The sequence below is a fragment of the Gasterosteus aculeatus genome, chromosome 17, assembly GCF_964276395.1.
Source record: "Gasterosteus aculeatus chromosome 17, fGasAcu3.hap1.1, whole genome shotgun sequence".
Lineage (NCBI taxonomy): Eukaryota > Metazoa > Chordata > Actinopteri > Perciformes > Gasterosteidae > Gasterosteus > Gasterosteus aculeatus.
This window is the reverse complement of record NC_135705.1, coordinates 15613823-15640271: the sequence shown is the minus strand read 5'-3', so window position 1 is coordinate 15640271 and position 26449 is coordinate 15613823. Positions and strand designations below refer to the sequence as shown.

General features: G+C 42.7%; 1 protein-coding gene across 17 annotated transcripts in view; it reads right to left on the bottom strand.

Annotated features, from left to right (window-relative positions):
* slc2a9l2 (solute carrier family 2 member 9, like 2) overlaps positions 1 to 26449 on the bottom strand; it is a 78265-nt gene that overhangs the window by 8175 nt on the left and 43641 nt on the right. For 16 of the 17 annotated variants that reach the window (XM_040202935.2, XM_040202941.2, XM_078091558.1 and 13 more), the window contains 2 exons: positions 19690 to 19817; positions 5214 to 8127 (listed from right to left, as the gene is read on the bottom strand). In XM_040202935.2, coding sequence (XP_040058869.1) covers positions 7885 to 8127; positions 19690 to 19817 — 371 coding nt within the window. In that variant the 3' untranslated portion in view covers positions 5214 to 7884. Of the gene's footprint in view, positions 1 to 5213; positions 8128 to 19689; positions 19818 to 26449 lie in introns of those variants that run through there. The other variant, XM_078091560.1, reaches the window with a different exon arrangement.

The window sequence follows — 26449 nt, the reverse complement described above, 5'->3', positions numbered from 1 at the left end:
CACGTTCCATGACAGAAACCTCACATCCCGTAACAACAATACCTGATTGATTGTAAGTACAGGTGCTTTTTCTCATTATCCAGGTGGTCCACATTTTATTCGCATGGCAACTGGTGGAACTAATAAATTCAAACAAATTTGAAAACTGCAGCTAGAAATCCAGGATAAAATACAAGCCACACGAAACCCACAAAGGTACTATATATACATATATATATATGTATCTCCGCTCCAGTTGGCGTAATATAAGCAAAGGCGCTGAGCTGCAAGAGGATAAATAGGCACGAGAATCTGCGTCTGTCAGTCAATCGATCACCGCCACTCTTCCAGTCGTCTGTTACTGTTGCCTCCTCTGTACCAAACAGTGCCGTCTATGGACCTGCTACACCAGCTAACATAAACACATTAGGTATGAAGTGTATAAGATGCGTATGGCGTTCACACAGTGGGCATGAATGCAGCAAAAGCAGTAAGATCATAGGCCCTTGTGGATCCTTGTGGGATCAGAGTCAGCTCACCAGCTCTTTATAAGCTCAACGCCTTCGTTACAACTTGAATTTTTATGCAATCATGTGAAGTGCGAGAGCCCAGAAAACTCAACCCTTTTTCAGAAAAAAAGTCTGTGTAATATTTCCGTTCACATAATCATGACCAAAACTGCTGTTCAGCCGAGGTAAAGTTCAAGCACACTACCTGTATTGTGATGCCGTCATGATTATTCATGTTTTCTCATGAGTTAAATGCAAAACTAGCTTATTTTAAACATGCTGGTTTATACAGTACGTGCAAAAATACCGTCACCTAGTTATTCTACTGTTACATACCATAATCCAATCTGCTATAATATACTATTGCGATAGCTGCAGAAGCTTTACCATAAAACAACCCAGTCTCTCTTGCCTGTATTTTACTATTATTTTGTTTTACACCGAACATTACACCCCGAAGCGTACTGACATTCTTTGATCTTTCTTTGTATTGTATCTGTTGAAATGAGGCCAGCCAACTAACATCTTGTGTTACATGTCAGAGTACTGCAACATTTGGTTCGTAGTTATTCATATTTGAAAAGTCTGAAGAATAGAAAGGTGCTGTACAAGTACAGTCCATTTACTTCCATAAACACTGTGGTGTACCAGCAATGAAAGAAATCAAATTAATTTTATCCATTGACGTAAGATGATTTCATAAGTAATAACTTGTGACTTTTAACCTCCGAAGATCTCTTTTCTGTTCTGTATCTGCTTGGCGAGGAGCAGGTAGTGTACTCTGGGTACTTTTCTGGGTTTTGGACCTGAACCAAAAGAGTTGCAGACTCTGACAACTAAACAATGAGCTAAAAAGGTATACATCTATAAAAATATTTATTGATAAAGTATAAAGCCCAACACAGCTGCAGATTTACGTTATACTTTCCGTAGTTTCATCACTACCAGTTATTCCGGTAAAATTGTCACACTGTTTTCGTATTTTCATTTCAGACATGTGAAAGAATTGTGTGTAAATGTATCTTTTCCAAATAACTCTTATCAATTCTGTAATATTCAGAGGGCGTCACAAATTTGGCTAGAGAGGGAATTTTGTATGTTTTGTCATTGGAATATCAAACCAAACAATTGTAATTCTATTCACGCCACATACGGAAGGGATTAAGCGTGGACACAAAGGCTAATCCAGTGTAATTACTGTGAGAGCTCCCAGTCAGATGGAGCTCCAGCAGGCAAATAATGCTCATCTTGTTCTATTATAGACCTTTAAATCAAGATGTTCTCCCATTGGACAACTTATGATTATAGTATAGCTTGAATATACTCTCAAAATTAAACTCTGTTTGCACACCCTAAGAATCAGAATCAGCTTTATTGGCCTCGAATGCTGACGGATACATGAAAATTGTTCTCAGCATACATACTAATAACCCAGAAACAAAAGTAAAATGTATTACTTTAAAAAGTTAAAGTAATAAACAAAGACAACATAAAAAATTTTAGTTGTAAATATAGTTGTAAATATTTATCCCAAAAGTAATTTTTTGAATATGAGCATAAACTCCACGGTATAAAAAAAGACAACAAGTGAGACGCAGAGTAACACAAGGACATCGTCTACAAATGTCAATGATGAGAAATCATTTGGAAATTACACAGTGTGAGTAAATGACATCAGCTGGTTTATTTGTGGACCTGGAATTACAAATATGGCTCAGGTCCAAATTAACCTTGGGCTTTGTAGTTTGCTGCAATCAGCAGCTCTACAGATGGCGTACTGGCGCACTGTCATTTTAAACTATTTCAAGACACGAACGGTGTTCTTTTCTCCCATTAGGCCAACGGACCCACGCACTGACCTACATGCATGCGTCTCACTCTGAATCAGATTATAATCGCTACTGAGAGTTTGTGCGTTAATATATAAGTGACTATTCCTTTGTCTGTGTTCTCCTTGTGTCCTTTAAAATCATTTAGTTGGAATGCCCAGTGAGACCGTGTCTTGACACCAAATGTAGCATCAGCTCAGTTTTTTGCTTCCAAAAGAAAATAAGCTCTGTTAACATTATATCATAATATACACTCATTAGGTATGTAAATATCATGGTAATCTAAACACCATGGTTGAAGCCTAACACCATAAAGCTTACAAGTTTCCAGTTGGGATATGAATTATTCTTATTATTACATTAAATAAATAGGTATTGTACTATACGTGAACTTCTGTGTATTAGAAACCTTATTTCACGCAAATGGAAAAGAAATACTTTGGGAATCTGGTTCACCTTCTCATTGATTTCTTGTTCTGGTGCTAGGGTGCTCTAAATGATTTAAATGGATCCGATTACTCTCAGTAACGTATTAGAGAAATAAAGTATCCCTCTGCCCATCCTCCATAATTGTTATCATTTTTGTTTTTCATTAGGCTCAGTAGAGCGCCATTGTTGAGAGGCTAAGCACCCCTGGTGAGGTCCCTCCACCGTATGCATGCAAGTATAAACTGGACTAAGAGTGGGGGCTGTAGCATTTTTGTTCTGATGATTGCTGTGTTGCACCTTTGAGTTGAGGTGGGCACTCCCAAGAGTAGCAACAATCCTGCTTGTTTGTACCCTCCTTTCCGCCCAAAAGCACGGCCTCATGTGTTTTAAGGAGCCTTTTCCTGTCGTTCCGTGAAATACGACATAGGAAAGGTCACCCTCCCCTTGCTGTCCTGAAGTATGCATTTAAACATGCAGACATTTACTTTCCACTTTGATGAACACTATTCAGTATTTCCTGCACTGGACCTGAACATTACTGTTATCGTTTATTAAATATTCTCATAATCAATAAGAATACTGTGCTGATTTCAATGTGTGAAGTAAATGTTTGGTTTGTGTGCATTGTCCTGAGGAGCTCCTCCACCCACGCCAAGTGTAGGTTAAACCCAGCAGCACGCTCATTAGCCTGAGTGGGTCATTAGCATGACAACCCCCTCCTTCACCGCTGCAGTGGGGCGGGGCGGCGCATTGCTGCCTGAATAAGTTGCCTTTCCTGTACTGTACAAGGTCAATCGGGTCTGAACTGGAGCTGCAGATCCTGGCACTCATGCGTTTGAATGGTGGCATACGTGTTTAAATGTCTTGTGTCGGTGTCCCAGCAGCGGGTAAAGGCGGCTGGCTGTTAACCCCCCTTTTAAATTGTGGATCTTGTTAATGATGTCTGTGCAAAACAGCTTGTGTCCGGAGCCTTTTCACCGTGGGATATATTAAACGGTGGACTTGGCACAAGCAGGGTTAAACCGTATGTAGGAAAAACAGACTAAACAGTGTAGACTACTACACTGTGGAGCGTGTAGCATTTAATGAATCGCTGACACTTTTAACACCATTCATTACCATTCATACATTTAACATTAGCTCATATGTGGAACCTTAACAGTACTAGAGAAACATTTAGCTTTTGTTTTAGCAACGGTTTTGTATCTCAGTTTTAAAGCCAGGTACCTATGCAGGTAGATCACACTGACATTCTTAATCCGGCACACGCCCACTAAATAACGTAAACAGCCATTACAAATTGCAACAATCTATTTGAATCGATGAACAAATCAGCGATGTGGGCGGCATTTCAGGCTGGAATGATTCCATAAGCTGGTCAGGGATTCCAGCACACAGCTCTTGTTTCTTCATGTTCTCTTGGGTCGATCCCAATGTTTGGCTCTTTTGATCCGCGGCTTATTCAATCGTGACTATTTTTTTTAAACATGTATAATTAAATACGGTGTTGTTTCAGTTGAGTCTCCACTGTGTAAATTGCCTATCATTGCCTTGTCAAACATTTAGGGAGGTCATTTTGGACTGCGAGTGATTTATTCTATAACACACAGACTCACATCACACTGCACAGTGTAAAGTGATAAAGGGTCATGAGGGTTAACACAGTGCCTGAGCTTTCACTTCATTGCAATAATGAAGTTTAAATCCAAAAGTAAATCAGTTCATTGTTGCATAGCTGATGATAATTGTCTTTTTGATGAGCATATCAATGAAGGGAAGCGTATATAGACCACTTTCCATTTAGTCAGGTTAAATGTAGTGAAAGAGGAAAAACCCTCTCCTCACTTGACTTCAGCAGTCTTAGATTCTTACTTCCATTTGAAAGATATAATATGCAATGGTTTACTGAAAAGCTATGTCAATCATTCAATATCCTGCACCAACCCAAAGGTTAGTTAAGCGGCGTGGGTATGTTTACTTTGTACTTCTTTGTACTTTCGACAATTGCTCTGTAAATCGCTCGTTGAGTCAGTACGAGAGGGTCGAATTGTCATTGCTGTTATTCCGATCAGAAACTGACAATGAGACCACAGATTGCACCTCTAACACTGCCATTCACGTTCTCAATATTTATCTGAGGCGGTCTGAAATACTTGGGCTCACTTGAGGGAAACTAACACCAGTGAGACTGAAGGAGAAAGCTTGTGCTTTAGGGACACAGCAGCCTTCTAATGGAACTGCCAGTTGAAGGACCCTTTGGCCAAATCACTCTTTTAATGAGCGCAAATGTCAACGTAGGTCTTGAAGATAAAGCCAACGCAACAAACTAGAAACTCAAGAAGTATCGAGAGTATCCGCAGGCCCTGCTGAACCCTGTGGGACCGGGTTCAAATGATCAACTCAGCAGGTGGATCCTCCACGCAGACAGCAGAGTGTGGGAGGCTGGGATGCAACGGGTCAATGTGACTTTACAACAAGATAATAATATTATTTAATATTACACAATATACAACAATTAGGCATAATACACAATTGCATAATGATGATGATTTACATAAAGGAATGAAGTTAGAAATCTGACACCAGTATTTAGAAGCATAACCGATGAGTGGGAGGTTTAGGAGTCTCTCCATGCTGCGCGCACGTTACAATCATGCATGCACAGAGAATAGAATAGTTATTTATTTTTGGTTTGCACATAAACGTTGTATCAGGGGCAGAAAACAACCCATTCCTCACTGCAGCTGAGCATTAGGATACTATGGAGACGCAAGCATGCAGAAAACTCACATGCCCAGGCTCGGACCAAAGAACAAACACAGGTAAAAAAGACGATAGCTGCTTATGGGTTACAAGTAGAAAATTGGTTTTATTTCTGTTCTGTTGTTTGACTTTTGTCATATGCACTCCACGAGGAGCTTTCCCTGCACTGACTGCACAGTTGCAAACCCAAATCCATAGTTTAAAAGCAATGATTACACTTGGATGATATCAAAAGAGATGAGGGCTTTGTTGAGGATTCACAAAGAAAGCTTATCTGTTTGTTCTGCTCTAGTGGCCTACTTTCCGGTCCTCAAAGGGTCAAGGTTAAAATATGCCATCAGAGATACTGGATAGAACCAGTCACAGTTTCAGCACACCAAAGAAGGGTACTATAACAACTTATAAAGAGAACAACCACTTTGGCTTGAGATAAATCTCATATGGAGGACATTTAAACCTGGGTAGTGTAATATTATATCATCCCCTCTTTCCTGCAACCAGGGGGGACGTTGATGCTTCCTTTAAAAGGGTCTCAAGGTGTAGTTTACTGAAGAATGAGCACTACGCATGCCATTTAATATCACAAAATCATTCAAAACCTTTCAAAGTGCATGCAACATCTACACAGCGCCTCCCGCTGTGCCCACTTCTTACTTTGCATAATGGGAAGTTGATTTAACAACATCTCCTGAGAGAATATCTAAGAGGTCGGACAAACAGTAATTTATCCCTCAGCCTTTCCTTATAAACTTCATCTAATTAAACATGAAGTCTTTATGTCTTAAAGTCTCCTAATTAATTCCCCACCAGAAAATCTTCCTGTCAATAATCCACTAATGCTGCTGAGAGTGTGACTTCTGGAGAGATAAATTGCTGGAACAGAGCTGTGGGACAAGACTTTATTACTATGACATTATCATCGCCTCGCTTCCCCGCCGGGTTCCCAGTTGAACAAATGCAATCTGTGGCATTTCAACTAAGATTTCCCCACCTGTCTTCAAAAATGCCATGTAGATACATGGACATCCTTTTGTCATTGCGTGACACACTCCGCTGTGTATCTGTGTCTAATTGAGCGGGGAGTTGGCTCGAATAGTGGACTTTGAAATGCAGAGTACACCCTACTGCGGAGCAAACTGTATAACTGCTATTCAATGCTACGCCTGTCTGCTTGTGTTCACATCACCTCCTTTGCCGGCTCCCCCCCATCTGCTGGGAAGCAGCCGTGGCTCCTTTCAGAGTTGGAGCGGCTCCCAAAAATGGTTCCCTTTAGCTTTCCTGCGCTCCATTGGTTCTCTCTCTCTCTCTCTCTCCCTCTCTTGTTGTCTACTTTGGAAAGAAAGAAATCAGTATTACGATTTTAATCCTCCAAAATATGTCTCTCATCAGACTGTCTGCAGATGTCTGTCACCTTCTCCATAGGAAGCTGCTTTCTGACGACAACAAAGATGAAACATTACACAAATGATATTGCATGCGGCTACAGCTTGTCTGATTCTAGCAAGTTTAATCAGTTCCACGCCCAAAGTGTGTAATTACATCTCGATTGATAATTGGCTTTTATCCTTGATTGTCATAATTTCCATCTTTTTTTTACTAATCTATCAATTTATATGAATTTGTCACACCATGTCAAAGGTGCCATCAGTTCTGTGTTAAAGTTTGTTGGGTACAACTGTCCTAAGTGTCCATTATTTTCAGCTTATTACTTTCTAAAGTTCTGTAGTTCTCTGGTCCTAAACACAGATCACCAAAGAAAACAAACTAATGCTTAAGTCACAATAAGCTACCTGCAATGTGTTGCAGACAGTATGTGAACTGTATAGAAGCGATGCTGCTTTGTATTCTACAGAGAGCTATGCCATCAAAATATGCTTCAATGGTGGTTAAAAGAGGTCAGCTGCTGCACTGCTGTTGAATAACATGATTTATCAGGACTATCAACGCTCATGGAAAAAATATAAAAAGATCACTGTTCCAAGAATCTGAGCTGTATGATAGATATGACTCTTGCTACAATTCTTATATTATAAGTTTTATACTCTGGTGGAAACGTCTTGTCATTTAAAAAAATGTTTATACAATACATACATATTTCATCAACACCGTTTGGCCTCTGTTCCCTTTCTTTAACTGTAGATTGACTACAATAATCTGAGGTTTCCGCCATTCAACAAACAAATTAGTCATTCAAAATACATACAAAATACCTGTATACATAACACATAATAAAATGCATTGAAACAAACGCATTGCTCATTGATGTCAGTTAATTAACAATTGATTAAATAAATATGTACAACAAAAAACGCTTCTAGTCTAAATTTCAACCTTGCTCCTCCAAATTTGTATGGTTTGCATTACACATTGTTTGGCTAGAAGGAACTCTCCATCTTGGCAACATCTTGGACTTTTCCATTAATGAAGGGCTTACAGGACAGAACCTGCTCCATCTCATGCTCGATGGGGGGGGCAGGGATTTTGTTGATCTTGGCAAAGCTCTGACTGATGTCCATGAATGTTTTATTTTTGGTCTCGGGAAGAACGACATAGAGGTAGATCGATCCCAAGACGCACACCACCACAAACACCAAGAAAGTGAAGGACTGCAACTTCTCCTGCACAAAGACAAAAGACAAAGCATAGTGTCATGTCTACATCAAGCACTAAGAATAACCACAATGTCAAGAGTCAAACATTAAATGATGAATTAAGTCTGAATCCTAACCTTGTCCAGTGTGTTATGCCAATAATATAGATTAGGGACAGATTTAAAAATGCATAGTGACGGATTACCTAGAGAGAGATTCATAGTTGAAGAGATGGTTTGTGTGTGAGTGTGTAGTGGTGGCGGGTGGCGAGAGAGAGAGAGAGAGAGAGAGAGAGAGAGACATGAGGATGGAGAGATTTTGCATGAGAGGACTTGACTGACCCCCACCAGTGTGTCTCTGAGCTATAATACCTTGCTCATGACAGGACAGCGCTATGTAACTGGATTTGGGAAACAGTGTCCAAACAACCGTGACCTCAATGAAGAACTACTTTGATTTCAGCTCTTACATCATCAATGCTGTTAGTGTCTGACACTGTTTTCCTCTGTTGAGTATATTTTATAACGGCGCATAGAAAAAAACAGAGCATCGTGAGAGGCCCTGACCCAGTTTCCACGTGACGTAAAGCAGATGTGCAAAGTGAGCAAGTTCCTCAGAAAACGCCGCCTTCCTCTCCCAGTTACCATATGACATGAGTCGTGCTACACACAGGACATTTCTGAGACTTCCCCGTCTGTCAATAATCACATTTTAGTCAAGGCCAAGTGTATTGAGGAGAATCAGACGGCCCCATCTTTTCCGCAGCAATCAGCTCTTGATCTGCTGTGGTGGCTCAGCTGGGTTCACCTTGGTTCACACATAAATAAGCACGCACACGAGGACTCGTGAGGACTGAGTGGCTTCAGTCAAACACAGGAATGAATTTGTAGATTCACATCTCATGCTCAAACACATGTTGCACCCAGAGTGACATAAGAACTAAGCAAGACAGTCTGTCGCATAGGCCAAGGCACTGCAGGATGGACGAGAACAGGACAGGACCAGACAGCTAACGTGATGGAACAATGCAAGACAGCTTGTGACAGGACAGGACAGGATTGGACAGGTCAGTAAGGGCGGGTCAGAACTGCAGAGGAATGCAGTGGAACAAACAGAACGGGCCAGAACTGGATAGGACATACGTTATTAGGGTGGGACAGCCTACGATAGAGCATAGCAGGACCTGTACAAAACCAAAAGGGATAAAGAACAATGCAAGACAGGACAGAAAAGGACACATCCGATGAAGACACTGTGCAAATATCAAGGTACAGAAACTGTACTTTGCTGGAAGATAAACTGTCACGGCCCGTGGTTTTTGGGGCAGACTCATCGGTGATAGAAGCGTAAACTGTGGGTGCGTCATTTGCATTTGTGGGGCTTTTATTGATTGTTTAGATTCATCCCACTCAAAGTCAATGTCTGCGGTGCTTAAGAGACTGAGCTGTACATAACATTACACTGGAGGTGTCCACCATGGGCTTCTGACATGTGGATTATCATATGACCACTGGGAGTTAAATAGGAACACTGTAATAGAAAGAATCATTAGATGGATTGTACGTAGCTAAAACAATACTAACTCATTAGCGAGGCATACAAATAGCATACAAATTTAGTATACAAATGTATGCGATTGGGTTGATGAATCATTTGTCTTTAAAGACGTCATTGCAGTGTTTACAAGTACCTGGAGAAGCTGATTAAATTCACAAAGCCACTGAATCACTAATAATGACCCTTCAAACGGATCAATACATTACAATGAATAATCTAAATAAGTATATCATTGCTCCTGTGTAAAAAAAACTGCATCTCTAAAACATCAACTATTTGGAGTTCAACCCTAATTTCAAATGCAAAAAAATAACCAGCAATTAAGGATTTCACTGGACATCATGACGTGCTTTAAAATGTTGGTTTGTTGATTTCAAGGCAGTTATTGAGGTACATTGAGACAATCTCATTCTTCATTTTGTAAACAGCCGTTAACAATCTCTTCACAGGATCCATTTAGAATTCAAATAAACATGTGGAAATAAACATGATTAATGATTACAAAATGACGAATACATATTTTCCTATGGATCCACTTATCGCTGCCAAGTCAACACATATGAAGGGATGTGTAACCTTTTTGTCACTTATGTTCGGGACAAAACAGAAGCGTCAATTATACCGTAAAGACATTTTTAAACCCTTGAACTAACATATTTGTATGTTCAATATGTAATAATAATTTGAGAGAAATATCAAAGTGAAATCACAATGGCTATTTATTAGAATAAAGTTGGAGGAAAAAGTAAAAACTCTATAAATGCGTAATCCCTTTCAGACTGACGCACTTAGAACCCCGTTGGGAATCAGAGAAGCGACTGCACGCTGCGCTTCATCTGAAGTGGAAAAACCAAGGAAAACTTTATCAGGCATACGTAAACCCCACCATTGTGTTGCTTATTGTCTTTGACCTTCACCACCTTAAAACACATAAGAAGCCAATTAAAATTCTGTGTTTAATTCAACGTTTGCTTTTCTTTCTAAGTGCCACTTTTGTCCTCTGCAACCCCTGAAATGTAGGCCAATAAACACAACAATGCTTAACATTGCGTGAGCTGAATTCCAAGATGACAAAGCTATTTAAAACTCTGAGGTGGGAGCAACAAATCACTTAACGAGCTTTGGTTCAACATAAATAAGAAGCCAAAGAACAAAGACGGGATCAGAGGTGTGCCATCTACTCGCGACAATGACAGATAGCAGACTTGCTAGTATCAGAAGCAAGAGGCTGTTAATCTTATTGGAAAGGCTAAATTGAACAAGCAGAAATGGGCACAAAAGCTGCACAAAAATACCTATACATGCTTGTCCAGGTGTGACCTGGACCTATCGCCTCAGCAGCTATTCATTATTTGATTCATCAAAGTTATTTATTTGAACATTTTTACTTGCCACACTTAATAGGCAATTAAAAAGTTTCCAAACCAAACCAGGCGGAACCCAGAGTTACACCTCAATGCTTTTCCTGGAAGTGGAGGGATGTGACGATGCAGCGGTAAAATGTCTGAGCAAGAATCAGAGCCGGTTTCAGTTGCCAATCCTTGACCAGTGAGTCTCTGCTGTGATCAGGTGTACCTGGAAGAAAGTTGCCCCCAGCGGAACAATAGTGGACAACTCGAACATTTGTGGCACTGCGTGGCTAAAAACTCTTTGTCTCTTCCACACTTCTCTGCTCCTTCCTGGCCCCTGGTCAGCCTTGTGGGACTCCCTCCGCTGCTTCTCCAAAGCCAAAGATATATAGACAAGTTTCCTGAGTGAAATAAGCGGGCCGCCATTGGCCTTTTACTCTGCCAACGACTTCCGGTTGTGTCTGCAAAGCACTTCCGGTTAGCGAGTTAGAGTCTTTTACGGTCTTTGGTTAGAGTGCAGAAAAAGTAAACTATGAATGGTGTTACACGGCTCCGGGACATATTGTGCTGTTCACGGTTGCAACAACTCGTGGCGATTGCTGAATGTTTGGTCGGAAGGAGAATGTTTCGACTATCAACCATCTACAAGTGAGTAAAATGCTATAGATTTGCACTCAAATACGGAAGGCTTATCATTCGCGGAAGTCAACACAGTCTACTAAATATTATGCAGACGAATGTCAGCTTTTTCAGAGAAAAAAAAGTAAGTTAACACCTTTATCCATTCCGAAGCTACTAACAGATATGTCAGGGGTGCGCACTTTGACGCTCGTCAGTCGACTTTGAAGGGTTAAAGCATGCTTTTAGTGCAGGCAGGCTAGAGGGGATTACTTTTTCTTTTTATTACTCTTCGTGTTCTGATATATATTAACACACGGATACATACAAACATCTTAATACAGGCATAAGATGGGCTAACGTACCTTCCAAAGCGCTGCTTTGCAAAGGCTGCATGGCTACAGGTACAGCCTGCAGTCTCCACATCTCCCGTCTTGGTTACCAAAACCCAGGCGTTATGCACTGAATTGTTAACGGACTGCCTTGGTTGAACATCGGCCGTTATATGCCCATATCGTGTAAAAGTACACAGCCCACTTTGTCGGAATGGAGGTACTGAAACGCCTCTGAGCTTTTCAGGTTATTAATTGCATTCCCATCCACCTCCATGGAATCAATAAAATAAAAGATCTTGGATGTTGTGATGCTGTTGTCCGCCCATGATGTTACCTTACTTGGATGCGGAATGGTCAAAACACCATTTTTAACAAGATTTTCGGTCGAATGTTGCCATTCCAAAGCCATTTTTACACCACAACTCAGCCTGCGCCGGAAGTTCTTGGCAGAAACAGGAGGTAAACCGGAAGTGCCCGGGAAACTTGTCTATACGTAATAAGTTCCAGCTTTGCTGCAACCTTCCACAAAGAGTCAGAAGCTCACAAGCTCGTCGCCTGGCGGAGTCTCGTCCCCCGGCCAGGAGCAAAGCTTTATTTAGATGTTTTGCCGGTTCCCGCTGCGAGTCAGCAGAGACAACATGCAGCTGGAGACCAGGCTGTATTGCCGGGGCCAACTGAACGGAAGGGAGGCAGGCGAGACTGTCGGACCCCCCGATAAGGTAAAATGACAGGTTTTCTAAAGGGAATCTGCTGCTTGGAAACACACCACAGGGATGCAAAAATCAACACAAAATGAAGGTTGCTTGTGGTCCTGTTAACTGTTTTATGTCCAAATACATGCAAAACTCTCAGTCTCAGGGGGTTATTAGATTCACTCGATATTAACATTTGTCCAAACATCCTGCCAAGCTAAATCAAGATAGATGACATAACAATACACCTACCGACCGTTGAGCTTAGTTAACATGCTTTTCTTTCTGTGTGAATGTGAACACCTAAATCTGCTGGTACATTTCTGCACAAGTCAGCAGAAATGTTTGTCAAGTGCTAGAGTCAAACTACAATTCCCAGAGCATCATTACAGTAGAAGTTTTGTATCTTGACACCTCACCGACAGCAGTGATTCACAATGTGTGATCTGGGGTCCCAGACGACTGCCAGGTGGTCCAAGCGAAGTTATCAGATTGAATCATTTAAAAATGAACAATGAATGATAAACAGATAAACATTTATACTGTATGCACTAAGAGTGTGTGTGTGTGTGTGTGTGTGTGTGTGTGTGTGTGCGTGCACATGCTGGTGTGCGTATTCCTTCCAGTGCACAGCGTGAATGCTATCTATCTTCTAAGGGGTCCTTGGGTGAAACTAATTAGGAATCCAAGTCTAAGGTTTTTTGCTATAGTTTCTGTTCTCAGAGTGTAACCTGCATTAACATATTGTCTCTTCCACCACAACGCGCTTTGAAAGCAACGCTGACATATTATTTAGTTACTTAGTTACGCTGATATATTATCCTTTTAAGTCAAACTGTTTTTTTAGAAAACATTAGCATTTATTTATAGTTTATTTCGCATTACTTCAAATCAAAGATGTCTTCTTTAAGTTCTGTTTTTGATTCTTTCCAGCTCCTGAGGGAAATACCTGGGTCTTTAGTTTCTGAATGCCCCTTTATGTTACCAGCTAGCTGCTTGACTTTTGGTCGGGGCAGTAGAGGGTTTTTTTTCGCTGGAAAGAGCTTTCTTTGGCAAAAATGCCTCATATAAGTGTGAATACAGTAAAGTTGAGGGCAGCAAAATCAAGACATTGAACCGCTCAAACCTTTCAGTAATAACAAGTCTGAGCTGTAAATCTGTAATTAAATACAATGTGCCAATATCTAAAAAACATGAGAAAATGCCTTGACTACCATATTAGAGATGGCGGATATTCATTTTGTATAATATTGATTTCATTTTTCATTTCATAATCAAAGGGAAGTCCTGCTGTCGGCTCTATAATCGCTCTCTTAACCTTGTTTCACTCCGCTTTTTATAGACAGAACTTTGCCCTTGGTCATAGTGTCCCAGTTAGCCCTCATTGGATCCTAATGGCATTTGGCATTTGTGAGCTGGAACATGTAGATATGTCTACTGAAGTCATCAGTCTACTGATGTCCCTGTACTCTAACTTTGTTTTTCTTAACTTATTCAAACACGTCTTTACTTTTCCTTTGCGGCCATTGGGCTGGTGATTTGCAAAAACAATTTAGGACTGAATGAATACATACAGTAAGGTGCACACATTGTGTATTATTTATTAGATGTTTAATTATATCTCAAACTTTGGAAATAGTAGATTGCTTTTCTGAAAAGTAACTTCTCCTTAAATATTGCCCTCAGAACTTTGGCTGACTTGACCTGAATGCAGGAAAACATTCATGCTCTAAAGCTACGGAAGACTCTGCAAATCCACACATGCATATGTCTGCTCTGTAATACCCTTTGAATAATTGTTGTGATTTGGAACACATTTAGTAGTGAGGCACCAGAGAGAGAATCCATAATGCATGAATATGTTTAGATACACAAGGGTGCTTTGGTGCACTCACCTGCTTGTGTTAATCACTCTGTATTATAGACCGTGATTTTATTATTATTGTACCTTTATCTTCCCTCAGACCATTCTTCTACCTGGGCATTTGTTTAACCAACAGGCTATTGTCATTTTGTCTATCTTATCTACACCATTAATCTTCTATTGAGTTTCTCCTCCTACTCCTTTGTCACTTAAAGTAGTGTGCATGTAGGAGCATCATGGCTGTGTGAGTCAGGAAGGATTCTGACCTCCACTCAGTGCGTTCAGCAAGATTCCGTTCCGGTCACAATCTGCTTAAGATAAGCGCAAACAACATCAGTGAGGTCATAACCTTGTTACGTTAACTTAAGAATGGAATGTGAAATTCATTAAAAAAATCCCTATGCTGTATCCCAGTGGTGCCCAACTACCGGCCCGCGGACCGGTACCGGTCCGTGGGCTATTCTCTCCTATGGGATTCTCTCCTAATTATGTGCGCTCGTCTCTCTTGACATATTTCCCCAAGCGTTTTTTTCTTCACGTTTACAATTGTCCTCTTACCGTGCACGGCAGTTTCGCCCACCAGCGATCGGTCCGCCCGCAACGACTACTACCCACCCCCCCCGTTATTCCGCCGGACCTTTTTGAGCGGTCTGCGAAATATTATCTGACATGAAAACGGTCCGTGACGTTTTACTGTTCACACCTGGGCTGAACACTGTCTCATGCTGGTTTTGCACAAGAGCTGAAAAAAGATTCTATGGCCAACAAATGTTTATTAAACTCATTAATGTTGTTCGAGATGATTGTCACTAATTAACACTTAAAAGATTCAGAATGCACCAGCGAGGTACATTAAAAAGTATTTAATAAGCTTATTTTGAAGTATCCAACCAACAACCAATGAACTTTTAACACGAGGGAACCTAATGTGCAAAAATGACAACAATTTCCGTTTTTCAGAATTCTGCCAACTGCTGATGCTCCGACCTTCACTTTTATTTTTAATTGTTAAAATAGATTTTTCACTCTCACGGTAACTCCAAGGACAGACAGAGTACGACAAAAGTCAGCGCAGACTCTTGTGAATGAGGGGAACATTTGCTCGCGGCATGCTGCCGTTGCACTGATGTTGGCTTCCTCTTTCTGGATGAGCTGCGGAGGTCGGGTGGCAGTCGTTCGACCTGCGAGGAGTGAGAGGACCAGAGCCCGCGCTGCCTACTGAGGGGGACGTATTATCTGTGCATATTTCTTCACTTCACCCTTGAATTAGTTGAAATCAAAGCTGCAGGACAATTCAATTTGACACTTTTTCCAGATTAAGTAGTTTAAGTTAAATATTTAAGCATTCTGTTATGTAATTTGATCTTAAATGCATGCTTTACGTTTTTAGAACATTTATTTTAATTTGATTATGAATTATTTAGAATTCATTCACTTGAATTTGAAAACATCATACATATTATTGATATAATATTCAATTGAACGTGACCCGTAATCGCCAGCTATTTGTTGAGATGAATGTAAAGATTTGACAGGCAGAGTTGAAACAGATCATTGAAAGATGATCAATGAAAAATCAGATGACATGCAGCCAATGGGATCCAAGTGCTTGAACTTGAGATGAAAGGTGCGTTAAAGTATGGCAGCTGAGGGGACATTAAAGACTGCTACAAAACTTCAAAGACTCAAACTCACACACTTGAAGGCACGGCCCGCATACACCGGGGGGGTTGAGGCTGTCCCACTATCAAACCATTGAGTGCTTGAGGGCTCTTTTTCCGTGAGTATCAAAGTATTAAAGATTTAAGAAACATGACATCAGAAATCAGATAATGCACTTGTTTACCGTCTCTCCGTATATGATAAAAACCCTTCATAATAAGCAAACAGGTACAAGTTGTTTCATTTCATTTTTTGCAGACTTGATTAATCTTCCGTCTGTTTGTTGATTGTACAACCTTCACTTACACAGAGTCCATTCTTTGTGTATCCTTTTCCACAGCTTGTCTAGTTCATTTACAGTAGCTCGCATAAAAGTGCAATCACTTCTGTTTCTCCCATAATGCGGCACTTTGACAAGTGTGTGTAATAATGGGAGTAAACCTGCTGATTTGATCAATAAATACAAGGGGAAAGAAGGTATTTTTGCGATAAGCTCGGGACATGCATGTACTAGTAGACCTCTGTGATTCCACATCCCAGCATGTCAATGGAGCTGTTGATGCACCGCTAATCTCAGTCATATTCTTAATAATAATGTAAATAAGCGTCTGTCCCCCCCCTACTGCTTGGTGGAGGATGCTGGGTCACTTATTGCTTTGGAATAAATGACTTTCCTCAGTGGCCACATATCCTATTCTACTTAGGCCACTGTCAAATCACAGGCCTCGTTGAAGGAGGAATCAATTCAAGATGTTTGACACCTCATCTTCAGAGCAGATTACCTGGGGTACCGAATCCCTTTGGGGTCGTCTGCTGGCTTTGTCAGGTTGGCTTGGGGAGGGAAGCTGTCCATATCTCCAAATGACACTAAAAGTAAGTTCCACAGTCCCCATCCTATTTCAGTGATTTTTATCTCTAAACAAAAAAATGTTTTTGAAAAAATTATGTGTTTTTGTCGAACTGTTATCTTAAACTTCGTCACATCGGCCGTTCATAAAAAGGCAGCTGAGGCCTGGGGAGCGTTAACGGGATAATAAGTGAGCACCAAGAGCCAAACACGTTTACCTGGAGATGGGTTTAGGTGGAAAAGCTTCATGTTACATTCGAAACGCCTCACTATCAGCAACTGACACTGAATTAATCATTTCTTGATGAATATATATGAAACCTTTGTAATTAATCCAACTACTCCTCATTTTAAAATATGGCATTTATCTATTTATTAACAAATTCTGTAGCATTTGCCTCTCTAGATTACATAGTGAGGTTTCACCTAAGAAAGGCAAAAGGGAAAAAGGAAACGTCAGAGACGTATCGTGTATGGTTATGATTATTGGCAACTTTTTTGTTAAATTCAAGGTCTTCTCATTTAAGACAACTATTGTACTTGATGAATAAATCAAATCAAATGTGTGTAAATTTAGCGATCAGTTTATAGGACATACATCCACAATTACAAATGATCATTTCCGATGGCAGTAAAATATCACAGCATTTTTGCAGTAAAATAAAGTACCTTTGCCTTTTCCTAAAAATATTTAGTGCTCTGCAGAATTTGGAGCTCAAAGTGAATGCTAGAAATGGTAATCACATATACCATTATCACATTAAATTAATTAAGGGGTTAGCCAACAAAAATTAATTTCACCATGTATACACCGATTGACAAATGTTTAAATGAATACACCGAAGCTCATGCCAACATATCAAATGGCTTTGTTAAGACTGTCTGTCTCTCAATATCCTCTCGTACATTTCAGCACTGAGAAGGACTAATCATAATTTATGTTATGTTATGTTATGAATTTAGATTGAGAAGTGTGATTACTGGTCTTATTTGATGGTCAATTATTTTTATTTATATATATATATATATATATATATATATATATATATAGCAGAAGAAGCAAACTGTTAATAATTTTAGACGGAGCCTTCGAGTGCACCGTCTGAATAAAAAGGGAAATCCTCTACACCCAGAGGACCGGAAAAATGCCAAATGGGATCATTAAAGATCCAAACCACCCAGCCACAAACTGTTCTGCCTGCTGGCATTTGGCAGTCGCTGGAGGAGCATCCGGTCCCGCACCGTCAGACTCGGGGACAAATTCACCCCAAAGCCCACAAGACTGCTGAGCACATGATCTCTTTAACTCAACACTCAACTCATACTTTTTCTAGCTGAGGTGCACATATTCGCCAACACCAACAAACCCAAGATTTAAATTATGCATTCTTAGTGTGGTGCATCGGTAAAGAGATTTTAAAGTAAAAAATAATTAAGTAAAAGGGTATCAAAATGAAAACGAGAAAAGAAAGAGTTTGAGAGTACTGCGAGGGAAAAAGAAGATGCAGGGGCGAGATAGCGGATGTAAAACCGGAGGGGGCGGTGAAGCAAAGCCGCCCGGAGCAACAGTCAGGTTTCAGAGGTTGAATGAGGACCCTGCAGTTTCCAGGAAAAGCATTCAAGCAGCAGACACACTCTTCTGTCTGACACTGTTTTAGGGGCATCCTCTAAAAACAACTTATGCCCTCCTTAAACAGAGTTAGATCTTGAGTCCCACATGAAGCACTTCAAACCAACAACTACTGCCCTGAAACTGCTTTTGTGTCGGATATTTGATATTCAGCGTTTCGGTCATATCTCACATTTCACCAGTAACAGCTCAGTTACAAGGCTGGGCAGCAAAAGCAGCATGTCAGCAGCATAACAGTAAGCGTCAGCACTGGATCTTTTGACGACTGCTGGGCACTCGGACAGATTGAACAACCAAATACCATGAATATGTACTGAAATCCATCCGCAATAAGAGAATAATAAATAAATGGTTGAAAAACATCTGAACCATGTAAAACTGATGCAGTTACGTGTTTGATGTGGCATAAAAAATAAAGTTGAAGGGGTCCAAGACATGCTGACTTTAATTCCCTAATCCGACCACAGCTCTAAAGATGCTTGTGTGCCCCTTTACAGTATATTCTACTGCCAAAACCTTGCAAGTCTCCCAGATTACCACACTAACTAAATAAATGAAAACTGTTCCTTATAATCACACTTGTACGGTTGTAAAAGCAACACCCTGCTGTTCCTCACTGCTCTGCAGTAATAAAAGCAGTACTTCCATATATCTCTCAAAGCTCCATTACATTTAGGTTAACATGTATGAATCAGTAAAGAACATCTGTAACCAGTACTCAATTCCAGCAAGGAGATGCTGGTGGAGTTCAGGCAGAACAAACAATCAACAACATGATGTGACCAGAAGCCACTGCAGGGATCAATAAGGTACTTATAGGAGAACTTTAGTGCTGCCCAAAGGCCAAAGTGACGAGCATGGCTGGTGTTAGTTTGGTTTAACTGACAGACAGTTGATGCCTTAGTGTGGGTGTTTGTGGGAAAAAGCTTTATTTTAGAAAAGTGTCACTCATATCCAATGACTTTGGGTCCCAAAACGTGACCTGAACCACAATACTATGTGTGCACGTGCACACAATCAGATGAGGCCACTCACCTGAATGAATGGGAACAGGAGGCCGACGGCAAAGTTGGACAGCCAGTTTACGATGCCGGCGATCATGAAGGCGGCAGGTCGGTAGGACTGTTCAAACAGCTCGCCGGTCAAGATGAATGGGATGCCACCTGACAGAGAGGGGAGAAGATCATTAGTCATAACAAACTGCTGACAGCGCACAACAAAAACAATCATCTGCGCTATGAGCTTAAGGTATCCGGTGCTTCCAAACTATGGAAAACGATGGAATTTGTTGGAAACATTATACTCTCATTATTATTAGTCATGCATTTATTTTACAAAGAAATCTGTAACTCAAATTGACAAAGCATAGTAAAATCACCTAAATGTGCTTCTTTCCACTATTATGAAATACTGATTGTAGCAGCGAAATATCCCAAATGTGACATCTTGACACACTACAACCAAAGTCTAAATATTGTCTTTTTGAAAGTAAAAAATTCCTCAGGCCTCTCCCACAGTACGATGTGCAACCAATGGTTCCAAACCTCTGAGAGAAAATTTGACATTTGTGTTGACTTTTTTTAGCACGACAAACAAAGACAAACAGGTATTATACTGTCTGTGTGTTGCATTGATCGTTTTCAATTAATCAAATACTTTTTTCTATTGTTTATAGACTATTTGTAATAATGATATCACGAGAGCTATAAAATACATTTTCATGAAAAAAAGCAGAAAGTAATTGCTTATCAATTTAAAGTATTCTTTTGGTAAATTAGATCAGAACAGCATGGGCGGGTGATGGAGATGCTGAATGATGACGCATTCACAACATTTGCAACACAATTACGGTTCTATTATGTTCTTTAATTGAATATTTGACTAATTTAAAAGTCAACATAGGGGCGGCACGGTGGCGTGGTGGTTAGCACTGTTGCCTCACAGCAAGAAGGTCCTGGGTTCGATTCCGCCCAGTGGCCTTTCTGTGTGGAGTCTGCATGTTCTCCCCGTGTCTGCGTGGGTTCTCTCCGGGTTCTCCGGCTTCCTCCAAAGACATGCTCTGGGGATCATGTAATTGGGAAATTTAAATTGACCGTAGATGTGTGAGTGTGAGTGGAAATGGTTGTATGTCTCTGTGTAGCCCTGCGATTGGCTGGCGACCAATCCAGGATGTACCCTGTCTAGCCCGAAGTTGGCTGGGATGGACTCCATCCGCGACCCTGTGTGCAGGATAAGCGGTTTGACAATGGATGGATGGAAAAGTCACCATTCACACAGAAAGGGGAATATTTCACAAACTTCACAAACAACAGAATACGGACGACGCCACACAAACACAAGTAAACACTATTATTTACAGCAGACACACTGAATAATATTATCAGTTAAGCCTTATCTGTGTATTCTGTTATCTGGCAACGTTTGAATAAACTGCAGTCTGACAGAATAACGCTGTAGATATGTTTTTATTTTAGGGGAAGGCAGGCTGGGAAATGTTGTACGGTATGAAAGCAATTTCAGGTAGCTGGATAGCAATGTGTTCACATATCGTCCTGCGTCCCCACGGTGTTCCCTGCTAAACTGATTGACTTGCTGGAACCTGTGTGATTACATCAACCTCCTTGTTAACGGTAAAAATAACTTACATTTGTTCTGTAACATTATGTACTTTATGCGTGGCTGAAGTGTATCTGTTGTCATCTAAAAAAGGCACAAAAACATCTTCTAAATCTGTAGATGTTACAATTCATAGCAAGTTATTTGTTTTCACACAATTGCCCCGGAGAACACTTAATGAGCTATACAGGCCACAGAGGCACTTTAATTAAGGTATAGCTCACATTAGCCCATCAGCCTCTTCGAAGATTTAATTGCTTGCGATAATAAAACATCTCGTTATTTTAATGAGTTGCCTTGATGTTAAACAAATGTGTCCAGCTTATTATAAGCGTGTATGTTCACGCATGCCCAAAGTGTGCCAGTTCGCTAACATCAAAGGGTGTATTACATATTAAGACTGATGAAAAATGCAAAGATGAATGTTCACAAGCAGCGCAGATTTAAGTGCAAGAAATATGCAATATGAAAATGGCTTATGTTTTCTTTTTCCACTTTTTCATTCAGCCAACCGAGTTGCAGGACACACACACACACATCCTGGTTACTTTGATCTGATCATAGAGAATGTTAGAGGCGACAGAAAAGAGTTCTTCTTGCTTAACAGCTGCACCCAACTTTGTCTCAGCGCGATCGGACGCTTTGGAGGAGCACCGCTCACACGAAGGTACCATTTAGACCGCAGAGCAGTGTCGAGACACGTTATCTGGATTATGACATCAGAGCCACTGAGCTTCACGTTTCCATCCATCCATCCATCCATCTTCAACCGCTTATCCGGGGTCGGGTCGCGGGGGCAACAGCTCCAGCAGGGGACCCCAAACTTCCCTTTCCCGGGCCACATCTACCAGCTCTGACTGGGGGATCCCAAGGCGTTCCCAGGCCAGTGCAGAGATATAATCTCTCCACCTAGTCCTGGGTCTTCCCCGGGGCCTCTTCCCAGCTGGCCGTGCCTGAAACACCTCCCTAGGGAGGCGCCCAGGGGGCATCCTCACCAGATGCCCAAACCACCTCAACTGGCTCCTTTCGACGCAAAGGAGCAGCGGCTCTACTCCGAGCTCCTCGCGAATGGCTGAGCTTCTCACCCTATCCCTAAGGGAGACGCCAGCCACTCTCCTGAGGAAACCCATTTCGGCCGCTTGTACCCGTGACCTAGTTCTTTCGGTCATGACCCATCCTTCATGACCATAGGTGAGGGTAGGAACGAAGATTGACCGGTAGATCGAGAGCTTTGCCTTCCGGCTCAGCTCTCTTTTCGTCACAACGGTGCGGTAAAGCGAGTGCAATACCGCCCCCGCTGCTCCGATTCTCCGGCCAAACTCACACTCCATCTTCCCCTCACTCGTGAACAAGACCCCGAGGTACTTGAACTCCTTCACTTGGGGTAAGGACACATTCCCTACCTGGAGTAGGCAATCCATCGGTTTCCTGCTGAGAACCATGGCCTCAGATTTAGAGGTGCTAATCCTCATCCCGACCGCTTCACACTCGACTGCGAAACGCTCCAGTGAGAGTTGGAGGTCACAGACGGAAGATGCCATCAGGACCACATCATCTGCAAAAAGCAGCGATGAGATCCGCAGCCCCCCGAACTGTAGACCCTCCTCCCCCCGACTACGCCTCGATATCTTGTCCATGAAGACCACAAACAAGATTGGTGACAAGGCGCAGCCCTGGCGAAGGCCAACCCCCACCGGAAACGCCTTCGACTTACTGCCGAGCACCCGAACACAGCTCTCGCTTTGGGCGTACAAGGATTGGATGGCCCCAAGCAAGGACCCCCTCACCCCGTACTCCCGCAGCACCTCCCACAGTATCTCTCGGGGGACCCGGTCATACGCCTTCTCCAAGTCCACAAAACACATGTAGACTGGTTGAGCATACTCCCAAGCCCCCTCTATGATCCTGGAAAGAGTGAAGAGCTGGTCTGTTGTTCCACGACCAGGACGAAAACCGCATTGTTCCTCTTCAATCCTTGGTTCGACTATCGGCCGAACCCTCCTTTCCAGCACCTTAGAGTAGACTTTACCCGGGAGGCTGAGTAGTGTGATACCCCTGTAATTGGCACACACTCTCTGGTCCCCCTTTTTAAAGAGGGGTAACACCACCCCGATCTGCCACTCTTTTGGCACTGTCCCAGACTTCCACGCAATGTTGAAGAGGCGTGTCATCCAAGACAACCCCCCAACACCCATTGCTTTTAGCATCTCTGGACGGATCTCATCAATCCCCGGGGCTTTGCCACTGCGGAGTTGTTTGACTACCTCAGTGACTTCCACCAGGCTAATTGACGATGATCCCTCCTCCGCCTCCAGCTCCGCCTCCACCAAAGAGGGCGTAGTAGTTGGATTCAGGAGTTCCTCAAAGTGTTCCTTCCACCGCCCGATAACCTCCTCAGTCGCGGTCAACAGGGTCCCATCCTTACTGTACACAGCTTGGATGGTTCCCCGTTTCCCCCTCCTGAGGTGCCGGATGGTCTTCCAAAAACACTTTGGTGCCGACCGAAAGTCCTTTTCCATAGTTACCCCGAACTCCTCCCATACTCGCTGCTTTGCCTCCATCACGGCAGAGGCTGCTGCCCTTCGAGCCTGTCGGTACACTGCAACTGCCTCTGGAGTCCCACCGGATATCATAACCCGGAAGGCCTCCTTCTTCAGTCGGACGGCTTCCCTGACCACCGGTGTCCACCACGGAGTTCGAGGGTTACCGCCCCTTGATGCACCTAAGACCTTGAGGCCACAACTCACCGCCGCGGCTTCAGCAATGGAGGTTTTGAACATAGACCACTCTGGTTCAATGTCCCCTACCTCCACAGGAATGTGAGAGAAGCTCCGCCGGAGGTGCGAGTTGAAAATCTTTTGGACCGGGGCCTCCTCCAGACGTTCCCAGTTCACCCTCACTACACGCTTGGGTTTACCGGGTCTGTCCCGAGTCTTCCCCCATCCTCTGACCCAGCTCACAACCAGATGGTGATCAGTTGACAGCTCTGCCCCTCTCTTTACCCGAGTGTCCAGAACATGCGGCCTCAGATCAGACGATACGATTACAAAATCGATCATTGATCTTTGGCCTAGGGTGCTCTGGTACCACGTACACTTATGAACATCCTTATGTTCGAACATGGTGTTTGTTATGGACAATCCGTGACTAGCACAGAAGTCCAGTAACAAACACCCGCTCGGGTTCAGATCAGGGAGGCCATTCCTCCCAATCACGCCTCTCCAGTTATCTCCATCGTCGCCCATGTGCGCATTGAAGTCTCCCAGTAGGACTATGGAGTCCCCTACAGGAGCCCCATGCAGGACTCCATTCAGGGTCTCCAAAAAGGCCGAATACTCTGAGCTGCTGTTTGGTGCATATGCACAGACAACAGTCAGAGTTTTCCCCCCCACCACCCGAAGGCGTAGGGAGGCGACCCTTTTGTCCACTGGGGTAAACTCCAATGTAGCAGCACTCAGCCGGGGACTTATGAGTATCCCCACACCCGCCTGGCGCCTCACACCATGGGCCACTCCGGAGTAGAATAGAGTCCACCCCCTATCCAGGAGTTTGGTTCCAGAGCCGAGGCTGTGCGTAGAGGTAAGCCCCACCAGATCCAACTGATAACGCTCCACCTCCCGCACAAGCTCCGGCTCCTTCCCCCCCAGAGAGGTTACGTTCCACGTCCCCAGAGCCAGCATCTGCCGCCCAGGTCTGTTCCGTCTAGACCCCCCACTGTCACTGCCACCCTTGTAGCAGCGCACCCGACCCCATCGGTTTCCTCCACAGGTGGTGAGCCCATGGGGAGTAGAGTGTTGGGCTGCCGCGTCACTCCTTCGGGCTGTGCCCGGCCGGGCTCCGCGGTAAACCCGGCCACCAGACGCTCGCTGTCGGGCCCTCCATCTGGGCCTGGCTCCAAATGGGGGCCCCGGGCTTCCTCCGGGCCGGGTAACTCCTTCCCTCTTCCGTTTTTTCATGGGGGTTTTGAACCATTCTTAGTCTGGCCCCTCGCCTGAGACCACTTTGCCAAGGGTAACCCTACCAGGAGCACAAGGCTCCCGACAACACGGCCCTCAGGTTCATAGGGACACACAAACCTCTCCACCACGATAAGGTGACGGTTCCCAGAGAGGGCTTCACGTTTCCACTTTCCTCAATATGGAAAATAGACTATTCAACAAAGCTTTCACGACAAGCAGGGACCCCGCAGATGTGGTTTGTCTAGTCTGGTCACATACTGACCACACATGCAAAGGCCTCGTCCAAACCAGCTCTAACATTTTAGGCTTGAATAATAAGATTCACCCACCCAGTTTCTGAAAAATCAGTGGGGAAAAAAATAAAATTGAGATATCTTTTCAATTTTAGCTGGCTTAGTGGTAAATAACTGTAGCCTTAGATTCAGAAAATAATGACTGAACATTTGCCCAAGGTATTTAAAAATCCCCCCGCAAGGATTTCCTTTTTGTCCCCTTGTAATCCACATGAAATCTGTCACAATATTAAAACATATTGCATTGTACAAAAGTTTTGAACAACTTATGCATTCCTCTTAACTTTGCCAACTAAATAAAAGTTTAATCGCCAGCTGCACTTGTCCGTTTCATTTGTATATTTTGAAAATGTGAGCACCAAATATAATAAATGATCTCTAAGAATCCCTCTAACAAAAGGAAATCCAACTTTAATTAATATACGGAGCAGGACTAACAGGAAACATCATAGGAAAATGTTCCCGGGGCAGCTACAATAACACTGATTTCACTTCTGCGGGAGGGAGAAATCTGCTCTGCAAATGACAGAGGGAGGGAGGGGCGACTAGCCAACATGGCCATTTTGTACACTTGTGTGTGTGCCCAGTCCAGAGATAATCCGCTCAGTACAGAATTGGGTTTTTCTGGGACTTGTGCAACTAATAACGTGAGAGGCCCGTGTGTGCAGGCAGGGTAATACAAGAACCAAAACAATGATAGAAATCAACGCTGTTAATAAAGTAATTAAGAACAGCATGTATGTTGCTGAGCCAAGGGACTGTACACTAATTAGACCAGGTATGTTATTTGGGCAGCGTGTGATCAGGGCCTCAGAGGAAACAGCATGTGTTATCGTTTGAGAGGACGGTTTGCAGGTTTTCCCTCGAGCCGAACACGACTGACAAACATTCATCAGAAAGGAAACAAGTAATGTATTCTATCGCCTG